Source organism: Halichoerus grypus, chromosome 7, assembly GCF_964656455.1.
Source record: "Halichoerus grypus chromosome 7, mHalGry1.hap1.1, whole genome shotgun sequence".
In the NCBI taxonomy this organism is placed as follows: domain Eukaryota; kingdom Metazoa; phylum Chordata; class Mammalia; order Carnivora; family Phocidae; genus Halichoerus; species Halichoerus grypus.
The window spans coordinates 30,636,372-30,654,867 of record NC_135718.1 but is presented as its reverse complement, the minus strand read 5'-3'; the positions used below and the strand labels follow the sequence as shown (position 1 = coordinate 30,654,867).

The 18,496-nt window shown below is 52.0% G+C and overlaps 1 protein-coding gene across 4 annotated transcripts in view; it reads right to left on the bottom strand.

The window, feature by feature from the left end:
* The window catches only part of SLIT1 (slit guidance ligand 1), a 164,948-nt gene extending 148,612 nt beyond the window's left edge, over positions 1-16,336 (bottom strand). For 2 of the 4 annotated variants that reach the window (XM_036111605.2, XM_036111606.2), the window contains exon 1: positions 15,756-16,336. In XM_036111605.2, the coding sequence (XP_035967498.2) occupies positions 15,756-15,952 (197 nt within the window). In that variant the 5' untranslated portion in view covers positions 15,953-16,336. Of the gene's footprint in view, positions 1-5,169; positions 5,202-14,493; positions 14,638-15,755 lie in introns of those variants that run through there. The other 2 variants (XM_036111608.2, XM_036111607.2) reach the window with 2 other exon arrangements.
* Positions 16,337-18,496: the final 2,160 nt, after the last annotated feature.

Below are 18,496 nucleotides of genomic sequence, written 5' to 3'. Positions count from 1 at the left end.
AGCACGCTTCATCTCACCCCACCCTCACGCTCACAGGGAGTCGGTCATGTTCTCCCTCCCTTGCTGACGAGGACGCTAAGGCACAGAACTGGTGAAGCGATGGCCCAGGACCTCACAGCTAACTAGGGGTAGGGCTACCGGTATGAGGCCATGTCCTTCCCCCCCATCATGATGCCTCCTGCCGACGACTCTGTCGAGGCCCCCCTCACCCCAAGTGCTCATGAGAAACAACTTGGAGACTTTGGGTAGGAAACCCTGGGGGCCTGTTCTAAGACCACGTGCTCTGCCTAAGCAACAGTATCAGGGGGTCCCCAGCCGGCTGAACCACGTGTGTTCTTAGTGGCTAAGAGCTTAGCCTTTAGAGCCAAAATGTCTGGCTTCAAATTCCTGCTCCACCATCACTAGCTGTGTGACCTTGGGCACGTAGCTCAAATTCTCTGTGCCTCAGTTCCCCCGTTTGTACAATGAGGATAATGATGGTACCCACCTCTTAGAGGTGTGGTGAGGTGTAAATGACTTAATATTACTTTCTTTTTTTTTTTTTAAGACTTATTTATTTATTTTAGAGAGGGGTGGGCAGAGGGAGAGGGAGAGAGAATCTCAAGCAGCCTCCCCACTGAGCACAGAACCCAACACAGGGCTTGATCTCAAGACCCCGAGATCAGGACCAGAGCTGAAACCAAGAGTCAGATGCTTAACAACTGAGCCACCCAGGCATCCCAATGACTTAATATTTCTAAAACACCGAGAGTAAGGCCTGGCACGTTCTCTGCATCAGTATTACCTACGGAGATTAATTTACTACCACTATTGCTGTGGTTTCCCTCAAGGACATGGCTCCACCAGGAAGGTGGTGCCCCAGGCTCGGCTCAGGCTGGAGCTGGACGGGCCAGGCCCCACTGATCAGGGAGGGGCCAGCAGCTGCCCATGCCCTGCAGGCCCCGTGATGGGAAAGCCCAGGGAAGATGGCCTAAGACAGTTCTCTCTCTTCCAAAAGTGAGGAGTGTGCACCATCCTTCTCCCCCAGGAGGAAATACACTCCAGCGGCCAATGGCCCTGGTTTCCTTCAGCTCCTGTGTGGTCCTACCCTGAAAGAAAAGCCTCAGTGGTAGAAGATTTTGGAGAAAATCCTCTGAAGCAAAGTTACCAAGATAAAAACAAAAACACACAAGGATTTCTTGAATCCTCTCAAAAACAAGAATCTGATCCCCAGAACCTGGGTGTTTGGTGATACACTGAAAGAACCCCTCGGACCTCTAGCGCCGTGGGAATAAACAGCCTGGGTCCCTCACAGCGTGTTCTGGGGGGTCCCGCGTGCCTCACGAGCAGTTCTTACCCTAGGGTTCCACCACCTTCTAGGGCTAGTTCCCTAAGGGACCAGAACCTTCCCACAGCGCCCCAAGCCTGCAATGACAGCGGGGAGGCTCAGGCCACCCTCCAAATCCCTTCCTGCCGGATCCCCAAAAAAATAAACACGCAGCTCTGACTGGGGCTGAGACAGGCCTCTGGGCTGGGGAACCATACACCTCGGCTCTATCCTTAGAAACACTACGCTGGCCAAATCGCCGGCAGTGAGAGCCTGCAGAGTCAGAAGGGAGAGCGGAGGGAAGGAAGAATCTCCCCACCCAGCCAGGGCCCCCGGACGGCAGGCTGAACACCCCAACCTGCAGGCCACCCAGCCGCACGCCCATGCCCTTGTGCCTGGAGCCCCGCAGAGCCACCTCACTGGGTGCCCCACGTTCCCTCTGGCTCCCCTCCAATCTGCTCTCCTAGCCACAGCCGGGGGCTCCTTTCAAGATGCAGATCTGATCGTGTCACTCTCCACTTAAGCCCTTCAAAGAATCCCCATTGCCCTTGGAATTGAGACAAAAATCTCCTCACCGAGAGCTAGCTACAAGGCCCACGTGGCCTGCCCCACACGCCCACCGTTCTGATCCACTCCTTCCTGTGAACAGCCATCCCCTCTGCCTAGAATACTCCTTCCTCTTTGCCTGATTCCAACTCTTCCTTCCAGCGGGTCAAACTCCCTATCACAGACCTGCAGAACGCCCCAGCCCTCCTGCAGCATGAGCCAGAGGCAATTTTATATGGGTAAGGGGGCTTCCTTGAATGCTCTCTCTGCCCCTACAGAAGTTTATAAGCTCCTCGAGGACACGGGCTGTGTTGGTTGCCTCTCACCATTGTATCCTCAGGGCCTAACATGGTACCTGGCACCTCAGAGATGCTGCAGGAAGTAGTTCTTGAAGGCCTGAACAGATTTGCATTAAAATGGACATATTCCAAACAGCGCTGGGCTGAGGGAGTTTTCCAAGTTTCCCTGCGCCCCAAAGCAAAGGAAAAAAAGAAAAAAAACTACACTAATTAAGAAATGTTCTCCCTTGGGGCACCTGGGTAGCTCAGTCGGTTAAACATCCGAATCTTGATCACAGCTCAGGTCTAGATCTCAGTGTGATGAGTTCAAACCCCATGTTGGGTTCTACCTTGGGCATGGAGCCCACAGGAAGGAAGGGAGGGAGGGAGGAAGGAAGGAAGGAAGGGAGGGAGGGAGGGAGGGAGGGAGGGAGGGAGAGAAATGCTTTCCCTTATCGAATCCTTATGTTGTACGCCTGAAACTAATCTATCATTGTATGTCAATTATACTTTGACTTAAAAATAAATAAATTTGGTGGGCACCTGGCTGGCTCAGTCAGTAGGGCATGCAACTCTTGATCTCGGGGTTGTGAGTTCGAGCCCCATGCTGGGTGTAGAGATTACTTAAAAATAAAATATTTTAAAAATAATAATAAATAAAATTTTAAAACAAAAAAAATCAAAAATTAAAAAGAAATGCTCCCCCAAACAGACATCCGCCAAGAAAAGCTCCACACACAGAGGACACTGAGCGTTACCAATGACTTCCCACACAGCCCACAAGTTAAAAGACAGATTCTTCCTCAGTAGCTCTCACAGGAGAATACCAGCCCCCAGGGTTTCAGCTGCTCCGCTCCCCTACTTCCTTCAACACCCCAGCACTCCTGCCTCAGAGCCTTTGCCCATGCTGCTCTCTCAGCCCAGAACTGCCCAGAACAGCCCTCTCCTCCTCACCTGCCCACCAACACACACACCTGACTGACCCCTGCCATCCTTCAGGGCTTCAGTGGAAACATCCGTTCCAGACCAGCCCCCCACATGCGTTCACTCAGCTCCTCTCCCAGAGCTGGGATTGGAATTTAGAGTCGTGTGCAATATGAGGTCCTTCGTTAAAGGCCGGTCTCTCTCCTGCCAGGCGAGGAAGGGCAGAGGCCACCTCCGGTCCGCTCCCTGCTATCTGCCCAACACCCTCAACACGGTAAGCGTTCACTAAATAGAGGGAAAATAGGCTGAATGAGCAATCCTGCCCACCGAGCCCAGCTGCTGCTGGCATATCTCAGCCGAAGCGTGGCCCACACTCCCATCAGCGGGTGGAGCCCTGCCCACAGTCCTCAGGCATCCGTGGGTGGGTCATGATCAGGAGGCTCCCCCAATCCCCCCTCAGCAGAGCGCACAGGCCTGGTACCAACCCCAGCGCTGCTGGGACTGCCCTCCAGCATGCAATAACTCAAGAAGCCCCAGGGATGAGTAGTGGGGGGCCCCAGGCCAGGGCAGAGTTGCTACCGATCCCTCTCTTCCCCAGGCTCCTGGGGACCCGTCTTGTCGCCTTGGCTTGAATACTAGCAATATCTATACTCTCATAACCAAGCCAACTCATTTAAGCCTCATGATAACACCTGATTCAAATGTTTATTATCAGTTCTGATTCACATTATGAGGAGACTGAGGCAAAAACATTTCAGTGACTTGTTCAAGATCAGCTAGCTGATAATTAGGTTGAGGAGGCAAGCCCAAGCATGTCTGACTCCAGGGCCCAGCTCGCTCTTTTTTTTTTTTAATTCCAATAAAATACACATAACAAAATTTACCACTTTAACCATTTTAAGTTCAGTAGTGTTAAGCGTATTCACATTGTTGTACAACAGATCTCCAGAGATTTTTCTCATCCTGAAAAACCGAAACTCTGTTCCCGTTAAACAGTAACTCTCCATTCCTCCCTCCCCCTTGACCCTGGCAACCACCATTCTGCTTGTCTCTATGAATTTGACTGGGTTTTTTTTTTAAGATTTTATTTATTTATTTGAGAGAGAGAGACAGAGAGCAAGAGCAAAAGAGAGCATGAGAGAGAGAGCAGAGAGAGAGTGCATGAGCAGGGTGGAGAGGCAGAGGGAGAGGGAGAAGCAGACTCCCCGCTGAGCAGGGAACCCCACCTGGGTTCGATCCCAGGACCCCGGGATCATGACCTGAGCCGAAGGCAGATGCTTAACCGACTGAGCCACCCAAGTGCCCCGTGAATATGACTACTTTAGATACCTCCTATAAGTGGAATCATACAGTATTTGTCTATGACTGGCTTATTTCATTCAGCATAATGTCCTCAAGGTTCATCCATGTTGCAGCATGTGACAGGACTTCCTTACTTTTTTAAGGCTGAATTATATTCCACTATATGTATGCATACACCCCGTTGTGTCCACTCATCTGTAGATGGACACTTGGGCTGCTTCCACCCTCTAGCTCTTGTGAATAATGCTGCAATGAACACGGGTGTACAAATATCTTCAAGACCCTGTTTTCAATCTTTTGGGTGTACACCCAGAAGCAGACTTGCTGGATCATACGGTAATTCTATTTAATTTGTTGAGGGATGATCAGAATGTTTTCCAGGGGGGTGCACCATTTTACACTCCCAGAAACAGTACACCAGGGTGCCAATGTCCCCACATCCTCCCACCGGCTGTTATTTCCTGGTTTTTGAGAGCAGTCATCCTGATGGGTAGGAGGTGGTCAGGGCCTAGTTGTTAACCTCATTTCCATGCTGTATTCTGTTCTGAGGTCCAGACCCCACCCTAGTCTCTTCGTTACCAAGGCCTGGCCTTGGTTTGCCTTTATGCTTCAATGCTAAGCCCTGACAGGGGTTTTATAGGGGCTGAATAAATGTTTGATAAATGAGTGGATGAAAGAAGCCAGGACTTACCAAGATATGTGGTATGGTAGTCCGATTTAAAACTAAACAGGTACACGTCTCAGAGCCTCAAGACTCGGGGACCCTGGGCACCCCACTCACCAGCCATCTGTGCCCCCCAGCAGATGATGTACCTCTCCGACCTTCTCATCATCAGCAGAGTGGTGATAATACCTTCCTCCCAGGACGTTGTGAGCAGTAAAAGGGCAGAGGAGGGTAAAGCATCGCTCCGAGCCTGGCCCGGGTGGGGGGCTTTCCATGGTGACCGCTGACACCATCCCAATTCCTCGCTGCCACTCTCCTTCTCTGACCCATCTCCCCCATCCCCAATTGGCTGGCTCTTCCTTTCCAAATCGCCGCCCTCCCCTCGGTGCTCCGGTCCACCTGCTCCCCCTCGGAGCTCCTGCGTGTTCTCTCCTCCCACAGACTTCCTCACCACCAACTCGCTCCCAGCCATCTGCCTTTGCCTCCCACTTCTCCCAGGAAACCAGCTGCCCAGCTTGGCCAGTGAGCCCCCACCACAGGTCCAGAAGCTGTCCTCGGCCCTGGTCCTCAGACAGCCTGGCTGCTCTCCCAGGTTAAGCCTCCTCCCCATCTCCAAACTCCTTCTCTGGCACAGGCCGAGTTCTGATCCACTGATGGCCAGGGACTCCTCTGGCCTCCCCACCTCCTCCTCCTCATTGCCTGCCCTCTTTTTTTTTTTTTAATTGAGATATACAACTGACATACAACATTACACTAGTTTCAGGCATACAACGTATTGATTAGATGTCCATATATATTGCAAAATGATCAGTGCAGTAAGTCTAGTTCACATCTGTCACTTCACACAGTTACTTTTTTTTTTCTTGTGATGAGGACTTTTAAGATCTACTCTCTTAGCCACTTTCAAATATACAATAATATACAATAGCGTATTATTAACCGCAGTCTCCATGCTGTACATTATCTCCCCAGGACTCACTGACTTTATAACTGGAAGTCTACCTTTTAACCACTTGCAGTCATTTTACCTCCTGCCATCTTAATGTGGGCAGAAACTAAGGGCAATCTTCATGGGTCTACGCAGGACGTACTGTCCTCACCAGGAAGCCCCAGCAAGAAGCGGTGTTTCCCACACGGTGTTTGGAGCACCTCCTGCGTCTGCATCACCTGAACTGCCTTTGCAAAAACCTGCTGAATCCACATCTCTCTGGGATGGGCCTGGGAATCTGCATTTTATGCCAGCTTCCCAGGAAAGTCTTTTTTTTTTAAGATTTTATTTTTTAAAGTAATCTCTATACCCAACATGAGGCTCAAACCCACAACTCCGAGATCAAGAGTTGCATGCTCTATCAACTGAGCCAGTTAGGTGCCCCCCCAGGAAATTCTTATTCCCGTTGAAGTTTCTGTTCCAACTCTTCGCCATGAGGCCCTCCCAAATGTCTCTCCAGTCCATGTACTCTACAGAGTAACCATCCTCTATCCCTATCCTTAGGGTCGTCTTTTTCCTGTAGCTGATTATTGGCAATGAAAACAAAAGAGATAGAAGCCAGCTTCACGCCTTCTCCTCCAGGATCAGCCACCCTCACCATGTTCACTCCATTCACAAAATGCTTCTCCCAGGCTGGAGCCTTGGGGCCCCATGACCCTCCTATGTGCTCTCTCTGCACCTTCTGCCTCGGTCTAGATCTGTTTCCTCCTGTGCCTCGGCCTCTGTGGCCTAACTCCATGAGGACTGTGGCCATGGCCTACTGCTGATGTGACAAATTACCACATGCTCAGGGGCTTGAAACAACACAGATGTATTCTCTTACAGCTCGGGAGGCCACTTTTGGCTCATGGCCCCTCCTGTCACCACTCCCACCTCTTGCTTCCATTGTTACATCTCCTTCTCCAGGCTTGACCTTCCTGTCTGTCTCTTACAGGGACCCAAGGATGACGTTGTGCCCACCCCGATGACGCAAGATCATCTCTCATCTCGAGATCCTTAACTGCATCTGCAAAGCCCCTCATGCCACGTAAAACAACACAGTCACAGGTTCCCAGGACTGGAACATGGACATCTTTGGGGACCATTACTCAACCCATAATGACTATATTTTCTAAAGCAAAGATCAGAAACAGAAAATGTCTTACTAAATGTTTAAAAAAAAAAAAACTCATCAAACACACCTTTTGTGAGCACCGACCACGCACCACAGACAATGGGAATACAAAGATACATGAGACACAGCCCCTGCCCTCAGGAAACTCAAAACCCAAGGTACCCATCAAACAAACCAGCTTCTTAAAAAGCAATAAAGTGCTCTTCCCTACAGAAGAATTCTAATTAATAAATGTAGAAGGAATGAGGGAAATAGAAAATCAAAATTGGATAATAATGGTTGCAGGCAAGATAAATTAATGGGTGCTAAAATTAGTAGGTAAGAATTTGAGGACAAAAAGGCAATGGCAGTCTCAACATATCTCCCCCAGATATTTATTAACTGCAGACGCAAATTCAGGAATGTCAAGGGGAAGAAAACTGGCAGAACACCATCGTAACCAAGAGATTAAGGTTACCATCACCAGCAATGAGATGTATCAGTGTCACCGACTCCCCGATGGGATGCCCCGAGAAGAGCACACCATCCCTATCGCATTCCTGCCAAAAATCCATAACCTCAGTCCAATCAAGAGGAAACACCAGACAAAGCCAAAGTGAAGAGCACTCTACAAAGTAACTTACCAGTACTTTGCAAAAGTGTCCATGTCATGAAAAGCAAGAAAAGACTAAAGAATTGTCACAGACTAAAGGAGAATAAGGGGAAATGACAACTAAACACCATGTGGAATCCTGGACTGGATCCTAGAATAGAAAGAGGACGTTCGTGGAGAAGCTGGTAAAATCTGCATAAAGTCCGTAGCTTAGTTAATAGTCTTGTACCCATGTTAATTTCTTAATTTTGATGATTGCACTATGGATAAGAAAGACACAAACACTAGGGGAAGCTGGGTGAAGGGTATATGGCAACTCTCTCTCGGTACTATTTTTGCAACTTTTCTGCAAGTCTAAAATTATTTTAAAATGCAAGTTTTCAAAAATTTTTAAAGAATAAAAATACAGCAATGGCAGCAAAACTGTTGTCCCAGACAAGCCAGAAATCACAGTCACGGTCACCATAACCAACTGGTCTCCCCATTGCCAGCTGGTCTCCAGCTCCATTTATTCCCCCACACCAAAGCCAGGCAACAGAACGTCTTAAAACACTATTTTGCACTTGTCACCCTCCACTCAAAACCTCTGGGGGTAAGTGCTCAAAGGGTCTTTTCAAAAGGACACAGGGGCACCTTGAAGGGGCTCCCACCAGCCAAACGTGGGACACTCTGAAGAGCAAAATAAATAACGACAATAAAAAATTATAACCCAAAGAATAAAATAACAATCCATGAGTCCATACTGTAATAAAGACAAACAGATGGAGGAGAAGGGAAAGTTCCTTCTTGCAGTAGAATGCCAAGTAATAAACGGAGAAGAAAAGAGGAAGTCAGAAATGTCTCAGCAATGGGTGTTAACCCTAGTGAAAGTCTGGTGAAGAACAGGATATTTACATAGCCTCGAAGTAGCCCCCCCCACAAATGGCTTATTAATAATAAAGGGGGGAAATAGTAACTTTTCAGCAGAGAAGCGTGGCAGACACCCACTTACCAAGTGATCAAAATGAAAATCACCAATATTGGGACAAATTGACGTCATGTGTCTTCTGATATGACCCACTAAGAAGGGCAGAACATCACTAACTTAGCATTCCTGCCAAAAGGACATAACCTCAATATGACAATGAGGACAGAGCAGATGAGGCCAAGCTGAGGGACATTCTACAAAATAACTGGCCTGTATTCTTCACAAATGTAGAGGTCAAGAAAAGTGAAGAAAGGCCAAGTAACTAGGCCAAATTAAAGCAGACTAAAGAGCCGTGACAAGTCATTGTAATGTGTGATCCTACACACACCTCTGATCGCTACAAAAGACACTGTTGAGACCATCGACGAAACGCAAACATGAACAATAGAGTAGATAACGGCACTGTATCAATGTTAAATTTTCTGATTTTGATAGCCTCTCAGAAAAACACACACCAAACTATTTAGAGGAAAAAACTTACATCTTCAACCTAATCTTTTTTTTTTTTTTTTTTAAGATTTATTTATTTGAGAAAGAGAGAGCACACACACGTCCAAGTCGGGGGAGGGACAGTGGGAGAGAATCTCCAGGAGACTCCCTGCCGAGCTCAGAGCCGGACACGGGGCTCCATCCCATGACCCATGAGATCATGACCTGAGTGGAAACTAAGAGTCGAACACATAACCAGCTGAGCCACCCAGGCGCCCCTAATCTTCTTTTAATTTTTTTTTAAAGTAAACACTATGGCAATGCCCCAACATGGGGCTTGAACTCATGACCCCGAGATCAAGAGTCACATGCTCTACCAACGAAGCCAGCCAGGTGCCCCTCCAACCTAATCTTAAATAGTTCCCCCAAAATTGTGCATGTGTATAATATATGATAAAGCAAATGGGGAAAAATATAAACAATTGAATCTGGACAACAGATATATAGGAGCTCCTAATACTTTTGTTGCAACTTTCTTACAAATTTGAAATTATAACAAAATAAAAAGCTACAATGGCACAAAGGATTTTTTGGGGGTGATAAAAATGTTCTAAAATTGGATTATGGTGATGTTTGCACAACTCCGGAGATTTAAAAAAAATCACTGAATAGTTAAAAAAAAAAAAGTATAAAAATACACACACTCCCTCTGATGGATCCCTATTTCCCAGCTCCGTGACCTGGTACCCACCCACTACTTGAATCTCCTCTCTCAGAACTCAGCAACACAAATGTGCACCCCACTGGCTGGATCCACTCCTTACTCTCCTCCCCAAACGCACGGCACACACCTTCTGATGCCCCTGATTCCCCGACCCTCTCACTTCAGCTCTGTCCCTCCCGATGTCCTGCCCGGTCCTCCAGGCCCATCAGTCCAGCCCTCCCTTCCCACCTGCACGCCCATCTCCTCATCTCTAACACTGACAGAGTACGTTCTACGTGCCAGTATTATTCTAACCACTCTACGCGCAGTATTTCGTTTGAACTCACAGCCCTGCGAGGTAAGTGCTATTATTATTTACAGATGAAGAAACTGAGTCACTAGTGAGCCGGCTGGGATCTCTCAGGTGGTCGTTGATGGAGGCAGGATTCAAATGAGGCCATTCTCACACGAAAGCCTGCGCGGGCAGCCACTGTGCTCTGTGTCCCTAGAGACATCTTGACACATTTGTTCTTCTGCAGACAGACCTTTCTCGCCCACCAGCCTGCAGACTCCCTGGGGAGCGGGTCCCCACTCTGGACCTCTCTCAACACTATGCACACGGCAGGTGCCCAACAGCTGTTTGTCCGCCACAGGCTGGGTTCCAGAAAGAAGAGGAGGGGGTCGCAAACTCTATCAAAAAGAGGAGCCAGTTTTCCACCACCGCCCCCCTCCCCGAGCACAGCCCAGCTCCCTGGCTACTGCCCAAGGCCCGGCCGTCATCTGCTCTGGGTAATAAGTATTTGTATGGCGATAATTACAGCATTTGGGGAGAAAATCCCATTAAGCAAGAGCCCTGCCGAGCTGCTAATGCCGGCACAGAACGGGAGGCGGCAAGTCCGCCAAAGCTCCCGTCTGCTTCCAATAATGCAGGAGCTGCCAGTCCCCGCCGCCCTTCACCCGGCCCCAAAGAGCACGGCCGCCCCTGCTGGCAGCCGCGGGCAGCCGGGGCCACTGAGGGCCAGCCCCCTGCCTCAGAGCCGGCTGGGAGGCAGGGGCAGGGTTCGCTGGGGATCCAGAGCACCAGGGGCTGCACGGGAAGGGAAGAGGGAGCAGGACCAGGCTGGGATCCAGCCCTGAGTGGCGCCCCAGTCCCTTTCCTGTCCCTGCCATTCTGTCACCTTAATAACCATAATAATACCACCACTTATGGGGCCCTAGCTGTGTGCCAGGCCCAGTGCAAAGTGCGGCTCCCGGCACTGCCGTAGGCGGTCCGCACAACCAGCCTCTCCTTTCAACCGGCAGGTCCTGCCATCGTCCCCACTGCAAGGCAACAGGGGTGCTGAGAAGTCCCGCGCTCCTCCAGGGCACTGACCCCAGTTTGCAATTACGTGTTTATTCTCATATTGTGCTACTCATCGCTTCCTCCCTTGCCGGACTAAAACTCAGGGAGGGACAGGCTGTTTGGGCTTCTGTCCGGCACCGTTCCCTCAGCACCATGCAGCCCTTCAATAGACAGCTATCTGTTGAATGAATTAATTAAACCCCATAATCCGCCCAAGGTCCCCCCAGCTGCTGCGTGGCAGAATGGGGCTAACAACGCAGGAAGTCTGGCTCCAGAACCATGCCATCACACCATCCACCCTGCAGAGAATCCCTGCCTGCTTCCCCGCCCACCCTGCTTCTTCTTCCAAATGCAGGAGATGGAGACAAAGATGTGTGGGGGCAAGGAAGGAGCACTCTGCGCAGCCAGACTCCAGGAGAGCCGGCTTGCAGCATGGCCAACTCTCACATGCTTACCTCCCAAACTCCCTCCTGCCCCACTGAACCCTCAAACCTTTGCTTGAGCTCCTCAGATAATAAAAATAATAATAACATCATCACCTAGTTAAATCACAAAGCATTTTCACACACCAGCCCTGTGGCAAGCATTGGGTCCTCTACGTGCATTGGGTCCCTTGACCCTCACCAGCAACCTGCAACACAGTCATCCTCCCCTTTTACATATGGGGAAACCGAGTCTCACAGCAGATGGAGTGATGGCACCAGGGGCCTGCCACCAGTCATGCAGAGCCCAGCAAGAAGCCCAGGGCACCTGCTACTGGAGATGCAAGCCCCACCTAAAGGCAGCATCCTCGGCAGAGTGCAGGTCTCTGCCCCAGGAGACCATGGTACAGACATGGCTTCTGTCTGACCCCCGACCCCTCCCCATGACCACCATCCAATCGTGATTTGGCATTCCAAACAGGCTGCCAGACAATCTGTCTGGGGTGCCCTGGGAAGTCTTCCTTGGGCCTGACCACCCAGCCCCATTGAATGGGGCCTCCAGTATCAGGGGGCCAAGCCGGGAAAAGGCAAGGGCCCTCCAGGCCTCTGCAGCAGGCAGGGAGCTAGGGCAGTGGACCAACTGGCCAGGGAGCAAGAGAGCGGGCCCCCAGAAACTGACGAACAGCAGACCACGCTGGGCTGGGCGTGCAAACGGAAGCCAGTGGGCCTTCCCCAGGGTCCTTCCTGGCCTTACCATCCTCAGGCCTCTCCCATCTCTGCACCCTGTGCCCACAAGCCTAGAATGCAAGTGCCCGCCTGGGGTGGAAGGGAGAAGCAGTGTCCCCCCACACTACACTCTCTTACCACACTCTCCTGGATGCTCTAGTCTAAAAGACTTTTTTAATTAAAAAAAATCCAACTGAAAGTCAAAGTCCTTGAGTGGGAGAAAAGACAATTAATAGTGGCCACAGCTGGGTCCCTCTGAGGCTGAGTTCTACAAAGAGATGAAGCTTCCAGGCCTCCTCCACCACACCCCTAACCCTCACTCTGTATTTGAATTGTTCCAGGGCAGTGAATTATTCAGCGTCGCTTCCTCACCCAGCCCACCAGCCCCATAGCCCCTCTGGCTGAGCCAATTTCCTCCACAGCTCTGGGGCCTGCACAGCCTCTTCCCAGATGTCCCTGCAGCACACCAACTTCTTCCCGCTTGGGGGGATAGGCCTGCACCCAGAGCTATGGGATATAGGATCATAAACTTGCCGGGCCTCACAGGCTGCCATAGAAACTGCCCACGAGACAAAAGGCGAATGCACAGCTGCAGTCTCTCCAAATTTCACAGCCTCGGGGGCCGCCGTTCCGGGCCCCAGTACTGCACGATGCCCATATCGATGAGAGAGAGCGTTTGCTACAGTTATTTTGAGTCTGGCTGTGTTCTCACCAAGGCCTCTTTTTGGGGTGTTCTTTTCTTCCTCAAATGGCTCTTTTGAGGCCTACCTGCTGCCAAGTCAGGCTCCCTCTGTTTTCTACATCCTTTCCCCACCCAAGAAGTTTTGCACACAGCAAAGACCAGACCTCCCCTGACTCCTCCACAATAACTCACCCGTGGATTCCATCCCCGAAGTCCCCAAAGGGAAAATCCAGGGAAAGAGGACTTCCTGACTCTTCCCAGCCTTCCCAGCCCCAAGCCCCATCACCTCGGACTGGACACAGCACGCTGGGGGACAGCTGATCCGTTCACCCATCAGGCTGGCTCAGGCGCACCCGCAGGCCTTTTGCTCATGCATTCCCTCTGTTTGGGCTGCCTGCCCTCTCTGCTGAGCAGGCTCCCACCAACCACTCTTGGGTCCCAAAGTGTGCTAATAAAATGGTCTATCCTCTGAGAAGCACCTTCCCCCCAAGAAAAGTGCTTCCCACCCCAATGCTCCCCACCACAGCCCCATCACACTGCTAGCCTTGCCCTCTCCCAAAAGCTTACAGTTAGGTGTCCCCTGTCTGGGCCTCTCAGCTGTATGTCCCTTGAAGGCAGGGACTTGCTCACTCCCTGCTGGAGCCTTAGCACTGAGGGCAGTTCCTGGCCCTGTAAACGTTTGCTGAATTAAAGAACAAGACTCTTCTCCTGATCCTATTGTAATAATGCCTCTCACTCAGTGAGCATCATAATGAACTAGGCACTTTCCACACATTATCTTTGGTCCTCACAAGAACCAGAGACTTTTGTATCAGCAGTCCCATTTTCTGAGTGGAAAGCAACTAAGGCTCAGAGAAGTTAAGTAACTTGCCCAAGGTCACACAGCAACCTAGGCCGTTGGACCCCAACTCTTTCTTTTGCACTAGGAAATTTCACTTCCATTCCACTCTGATTGCAAGAGAGCTCATGAGTTCCTGAACATCAAAAGAGACAGTGTCCTCAAAACTAAAGGTGGAGAGAAAGAGCAAGGAATGAGATGACTTCAAGATTCAGATCCAAAAGCAAAGGTAAGGGGCTACTATGTCTCAGATCTAGGCTGCTACCAGGGTAACAGCTGCAGGAGAAAAGCCCTGTGGACAAGGCAGAGGAATGGAGAAGAGATCCAGAGTGAACAGGTGTAGAGAATGACCCTGCAACCTCAGGGGTCTTCTGGGCAGATTTCTGATGCCCAGTCCCTCTCCACGGCCACATAGCATAATGCACAGGAAACTTGATTCGGTCCAACCTCTCTCCACACCAGCATCTCTCCCCAGCCCCACAACACACACTGTCCTCACACACACTATCCTCTCTCTCTCTCTCTCTCTCTCTCACACACACACACACACACATACACCAATTCCCATCTAGATTGCATCTAGATTGCAAATTCTCTGAAACCTCCGTGGGAATTTTTCAGACTCAGCCAAGAAGAGTCTGGGGCAAATGGGTGCTCACTAATTGCTGACCTTGGTACGGAGTTTGATCCAGGAGACAGCTCTCCCCAGGGTCAAATTTCTGCTTCTGGCCGGCTGGGAGCCATGAAAATGTGCTCAAGTTATCGAAATCTGTACGCCTTTCCTGAGAGCCACTGCAGTTGCCAGGAGTGCGGGAAGGAGCATGCAGGTTTCAGAGGAGCCAGCAGCCTTCTCCGAAGTCCAGTTCAAAAATCTCCTGAGGCAGTCAGCTCTGCAGGCAGCACAAAGGCCCCCGCATATGACCAAAAATCCACACACACGCCCACGTACAGGGACTCTCACAACCTCCCATTACTGAGGTGACACCACGGATACTAGGAATTCACACAGAGGCACATTCTGCAGGAGAATCTAGCAAAGCAAATTATATAGGTCCATAAACACACACACGGTAACCATACACACACACACACACATACACACACACACACACACACACCCTACAAAGCTCAGCGGGTCTAGAAAGGACCGAGTTTCCTCAAGAATTTAGAAGTGAGAGAGAATAAGGGAAGAGAAATGATTTTTTAAATGACTTTCCATGGTCAATGTCTCCACTCCAGGCTCCTGACCGCTCAGCATGATTCACGGGGCTCCCAGTCCAGATCACACCTACCCCTTTCTGGGTGTCGATGTAACATATCCCAGGCCCCAAACCCAAATCCCTCAGGTCCCATTGTCTGCCTGGGTTGGGGATGGCTGGATGGGATTTGGGGGACCAATGCCCGACACCTGCAAGAGAATAATTCTTAAGGCTCTGGGGCAAACAATGGGGAGGAAGGGGAAGACTGGAAACTTCAACTCCATCCCATCTTGCTGCCCATCACCTGCCTCAAAGCCCAGTCCACACACAGTGCTCAGAACACAGCCCAAGATCCATGTGCCCAAAAGGAGATATGATGCCTGGCAGTGTGAGGAGCTTCTCCCTGGGTGCCAGGAAGGCTTTCTGGCACCAATTCCCAGCACCCTGGAGGAATAAAGTGCTGGCGCAGTGGGATGGGCCTGCCAGTGCTGAGTGCAGGGTGCAGGTGTGAGGTTGGGAGCTGCCAGCCCCGCCAGGGCCCTTTGAATCCCTGGAAAAGGAAACTGATGCCGCTGGCTCCGGGCTCGGGAAGGACCCTGGCAGGCACTGACCCCCCTATTGGCTGCGGAGCCCGGGGCCCCAACGGTCCTGCCCCCACCCCAGCCCCGAACTGCGTCTGGGTGGGAGGGCAACCTCGGGGCTCCCTGCGCGCTGGGGCTGGGGCCGTACTCACAGGCGCTCCGTGTTCCGTGGGATGTTCTTTGGGATGGCCTGCAGCCCCGTGCCGTGGCAGTCCACCGTGGTGCCGGTGCAGGTGCAGAGGGCGGGGCACGCGGTGGCACCCAGGCGCCAGGCGGCTGCCCACAGCAGCAGCCAGAGCTCGGGCCGGACGAGCCCCGCCGAGGGCCCCCTCCGGGGCGTCAGCGCCATGGTGCCCTCACCGCGTCCCGCTTGTGTGCCAGACGGCGGCGGCCGCTTACCATCCCCGTCCGGGGCGGCCTCCAGGTGCAGTCCCGGGGCAGCGCCACCGAGGAGGACCGTGCGCGGCGCCCTCACGGGCCGGGAGGCACCTTGCTCCTCCAAGCGACGGCGCCTGTGTGCGGACCGAGGGAGGGCCCCTGGGCGGAGGGCGCTCGGCTCCTCTCCGGTTTCTCGCTGGCTGCGTCTCCCTCTCCCCCTCCCTCTAGCTCCCAACTGACTGCTGCGAGGAGGAAAATGGGCAGGCCCCGCGCGCGCACGCACCCCGCGCACACACACACACACACACGCACAATCACACACTCACACCCGCACGCTCGCTCCCACCCGGCAGTCATCCATCAATCGAAAAGCACACATCCAGGGCCAGACTCCTCCCCGCCCTCCCCCAGCACCCCCCTCCCCCGCCTCCCGAAGACCACTCAGCGGCTGCAGCGAGCAGCGTACAGTTTCAAAGGTGGAACCTTCGAGGCGCCGCGAGCGGCAGGGGGCTGCGGGGGAGGGGATGGGAGAATGGCCACGGCCCGACCTGCCCAGTCTTGGCCCTGGCCAGCTACACACACACACACACACACACACACACACACACACACACACACAGAATATGTGCACACTTAGACGCACGCACTCGGACGCGCAGCCCAGGCAGCTGGGCCAGAGTGCTGAAGGGAGATCTTATTTGGCTGCCTGGACCCCTTCCCCAGGGCCACAGACATGCTTTCCCCGACGGCAGAAACGCTTCCCAGGGCCCACCAGACTTGCTTTGTCAATACTCGGTGAAAGCAAGCCCCGTGCCCCAGGTCTCCAAACCACCTGCCGTACTTAGCCTACGACTTGGAGGACAGAGCCTGCGGACAGGAGAGGGGTAGTGTACAAAAAGCCCTAGGCCAAGTACAGTCTTCTCCCCTCCCTCCACCAAGATGGCAGCAACCCCATTTGTCTGATGAGAAGCCTGAAGCTTGCTGCACCCAGATGAAAATGGCCCTGATTTGGACCTTTGCACTCAGGGAGATGTTATTTCTCCCCATTGGACTACACTGGCTTCCCAGGTGGGGGTGAGGGGGTTGGCAGAGTATCAGTGGGGGTTGGAAATCCAGCAAATATCTTCCTCCACTCACACCAGCATTCTTCCATTTCTGACAGATGAAAATGAATGTTCAGTCCTGTCATCAGAGGGCTGCAGAGAGGGCTGGAAAAGGGCTGGGTGGCCTGTTTGGGAGAGTAGCTCCGCAGACCACCATTGTCAGACCCCAAGTTTTACCCTCCTTCTTACTCTAAGGCAGGTGTAGACATAGGTGTGGACATGGGTGTGAACAGGAAATCCAGATAGGGAGAGAACTATCCTCAAGCCCAGAAAAGATGAAGGACCTCCCCAAAATCAAGAACAGATGTGGTTTGCTAGTGCTTTATAGGATCCAGACATCCTTTGTCCATCGGTCTCCTGATTCCGGGCCACCTCCAGGGTGGCAAGAAGAAACACTTGAGCAGCTCAAGAAGCACCTCCCTTCCCAGGAGTTGGCTACCTGGGTTTCCCCTTGTGAGAAACCAGAAAGAAAGGTAGCTGGTCCAAGAGATGCCAGGATGAGGCACAGCAGGGATACCGCTTGTCAGAGGGGGCTGGCGGGATGTGGATAGGCTCCGCAAGATTAAAGCCTTATCCACCAGGTATCCAAGACTTGGGGGTTTTCTTTGTTTTTCTTTTCTATTTGATGAAAATTTTACAGTATCTCTACTGTCATAGCACATATAGAACTGTGGCCTGTATGTCACAACTAATGTGGCTGGTGTTACGGGCTTTTGACAGTTCTTTTTAAAGTTTTTACACACTCCTGGCCTGACCTCCATCCAAGGCCATCGGTTCTTCAGCATCAGTTCAATGACAGCTCAGGAGGAAGGGGCTTTCTCACGGGTCCCCAGGGGGTGTGATCTTAGAGAAGCTCCCCACAAATTAAGCCAGAGCTCCTCAGCCTATGAGAGCCTCCTCAGTGCTCTCCCTCACAAATTTCTCCTGCTTCTCCGCAGGGTGCTCAGCCCCCCTCTCCTCACGGGGCCCTCCCCTGCTGCCTCAGGCAGAGTTAAATCCTCATTCCTCTGAGCCTGCTGCTTTGTTTATCCCCTCTTAGCTGGAGCTGTTTACACATGTGGCTCCTTCCCGGACACTCCTCCGGGGGCAGAGCCCCCCCCCCCCCTGCAGCTTACTCATTTCCTCACTTGGGCACTTAACCCAGCACCTGCACTTAGTAGGCCTGTCACAGACGGCACTCCGACTGTTGAAGACATCCAGTTTCCAACCTTCAGCTCCAGCGGTGTCTCCCCAGCGCCGTGACCTCAGAGGGCTCCTCAGAAGCCAGGACCCATGTGGGGAAGAGGGAGGGTGTTGATTAACTGGGCCACATGCCCTGGGGGCTTCAGAGTGGTCGGGTGAAGGGGCGGAAGGAGGGGTGGGAGTGGGCAGGGGGCGGCAAGATCGGTCCTGCCTGTGTCTCCCAAGAGCCA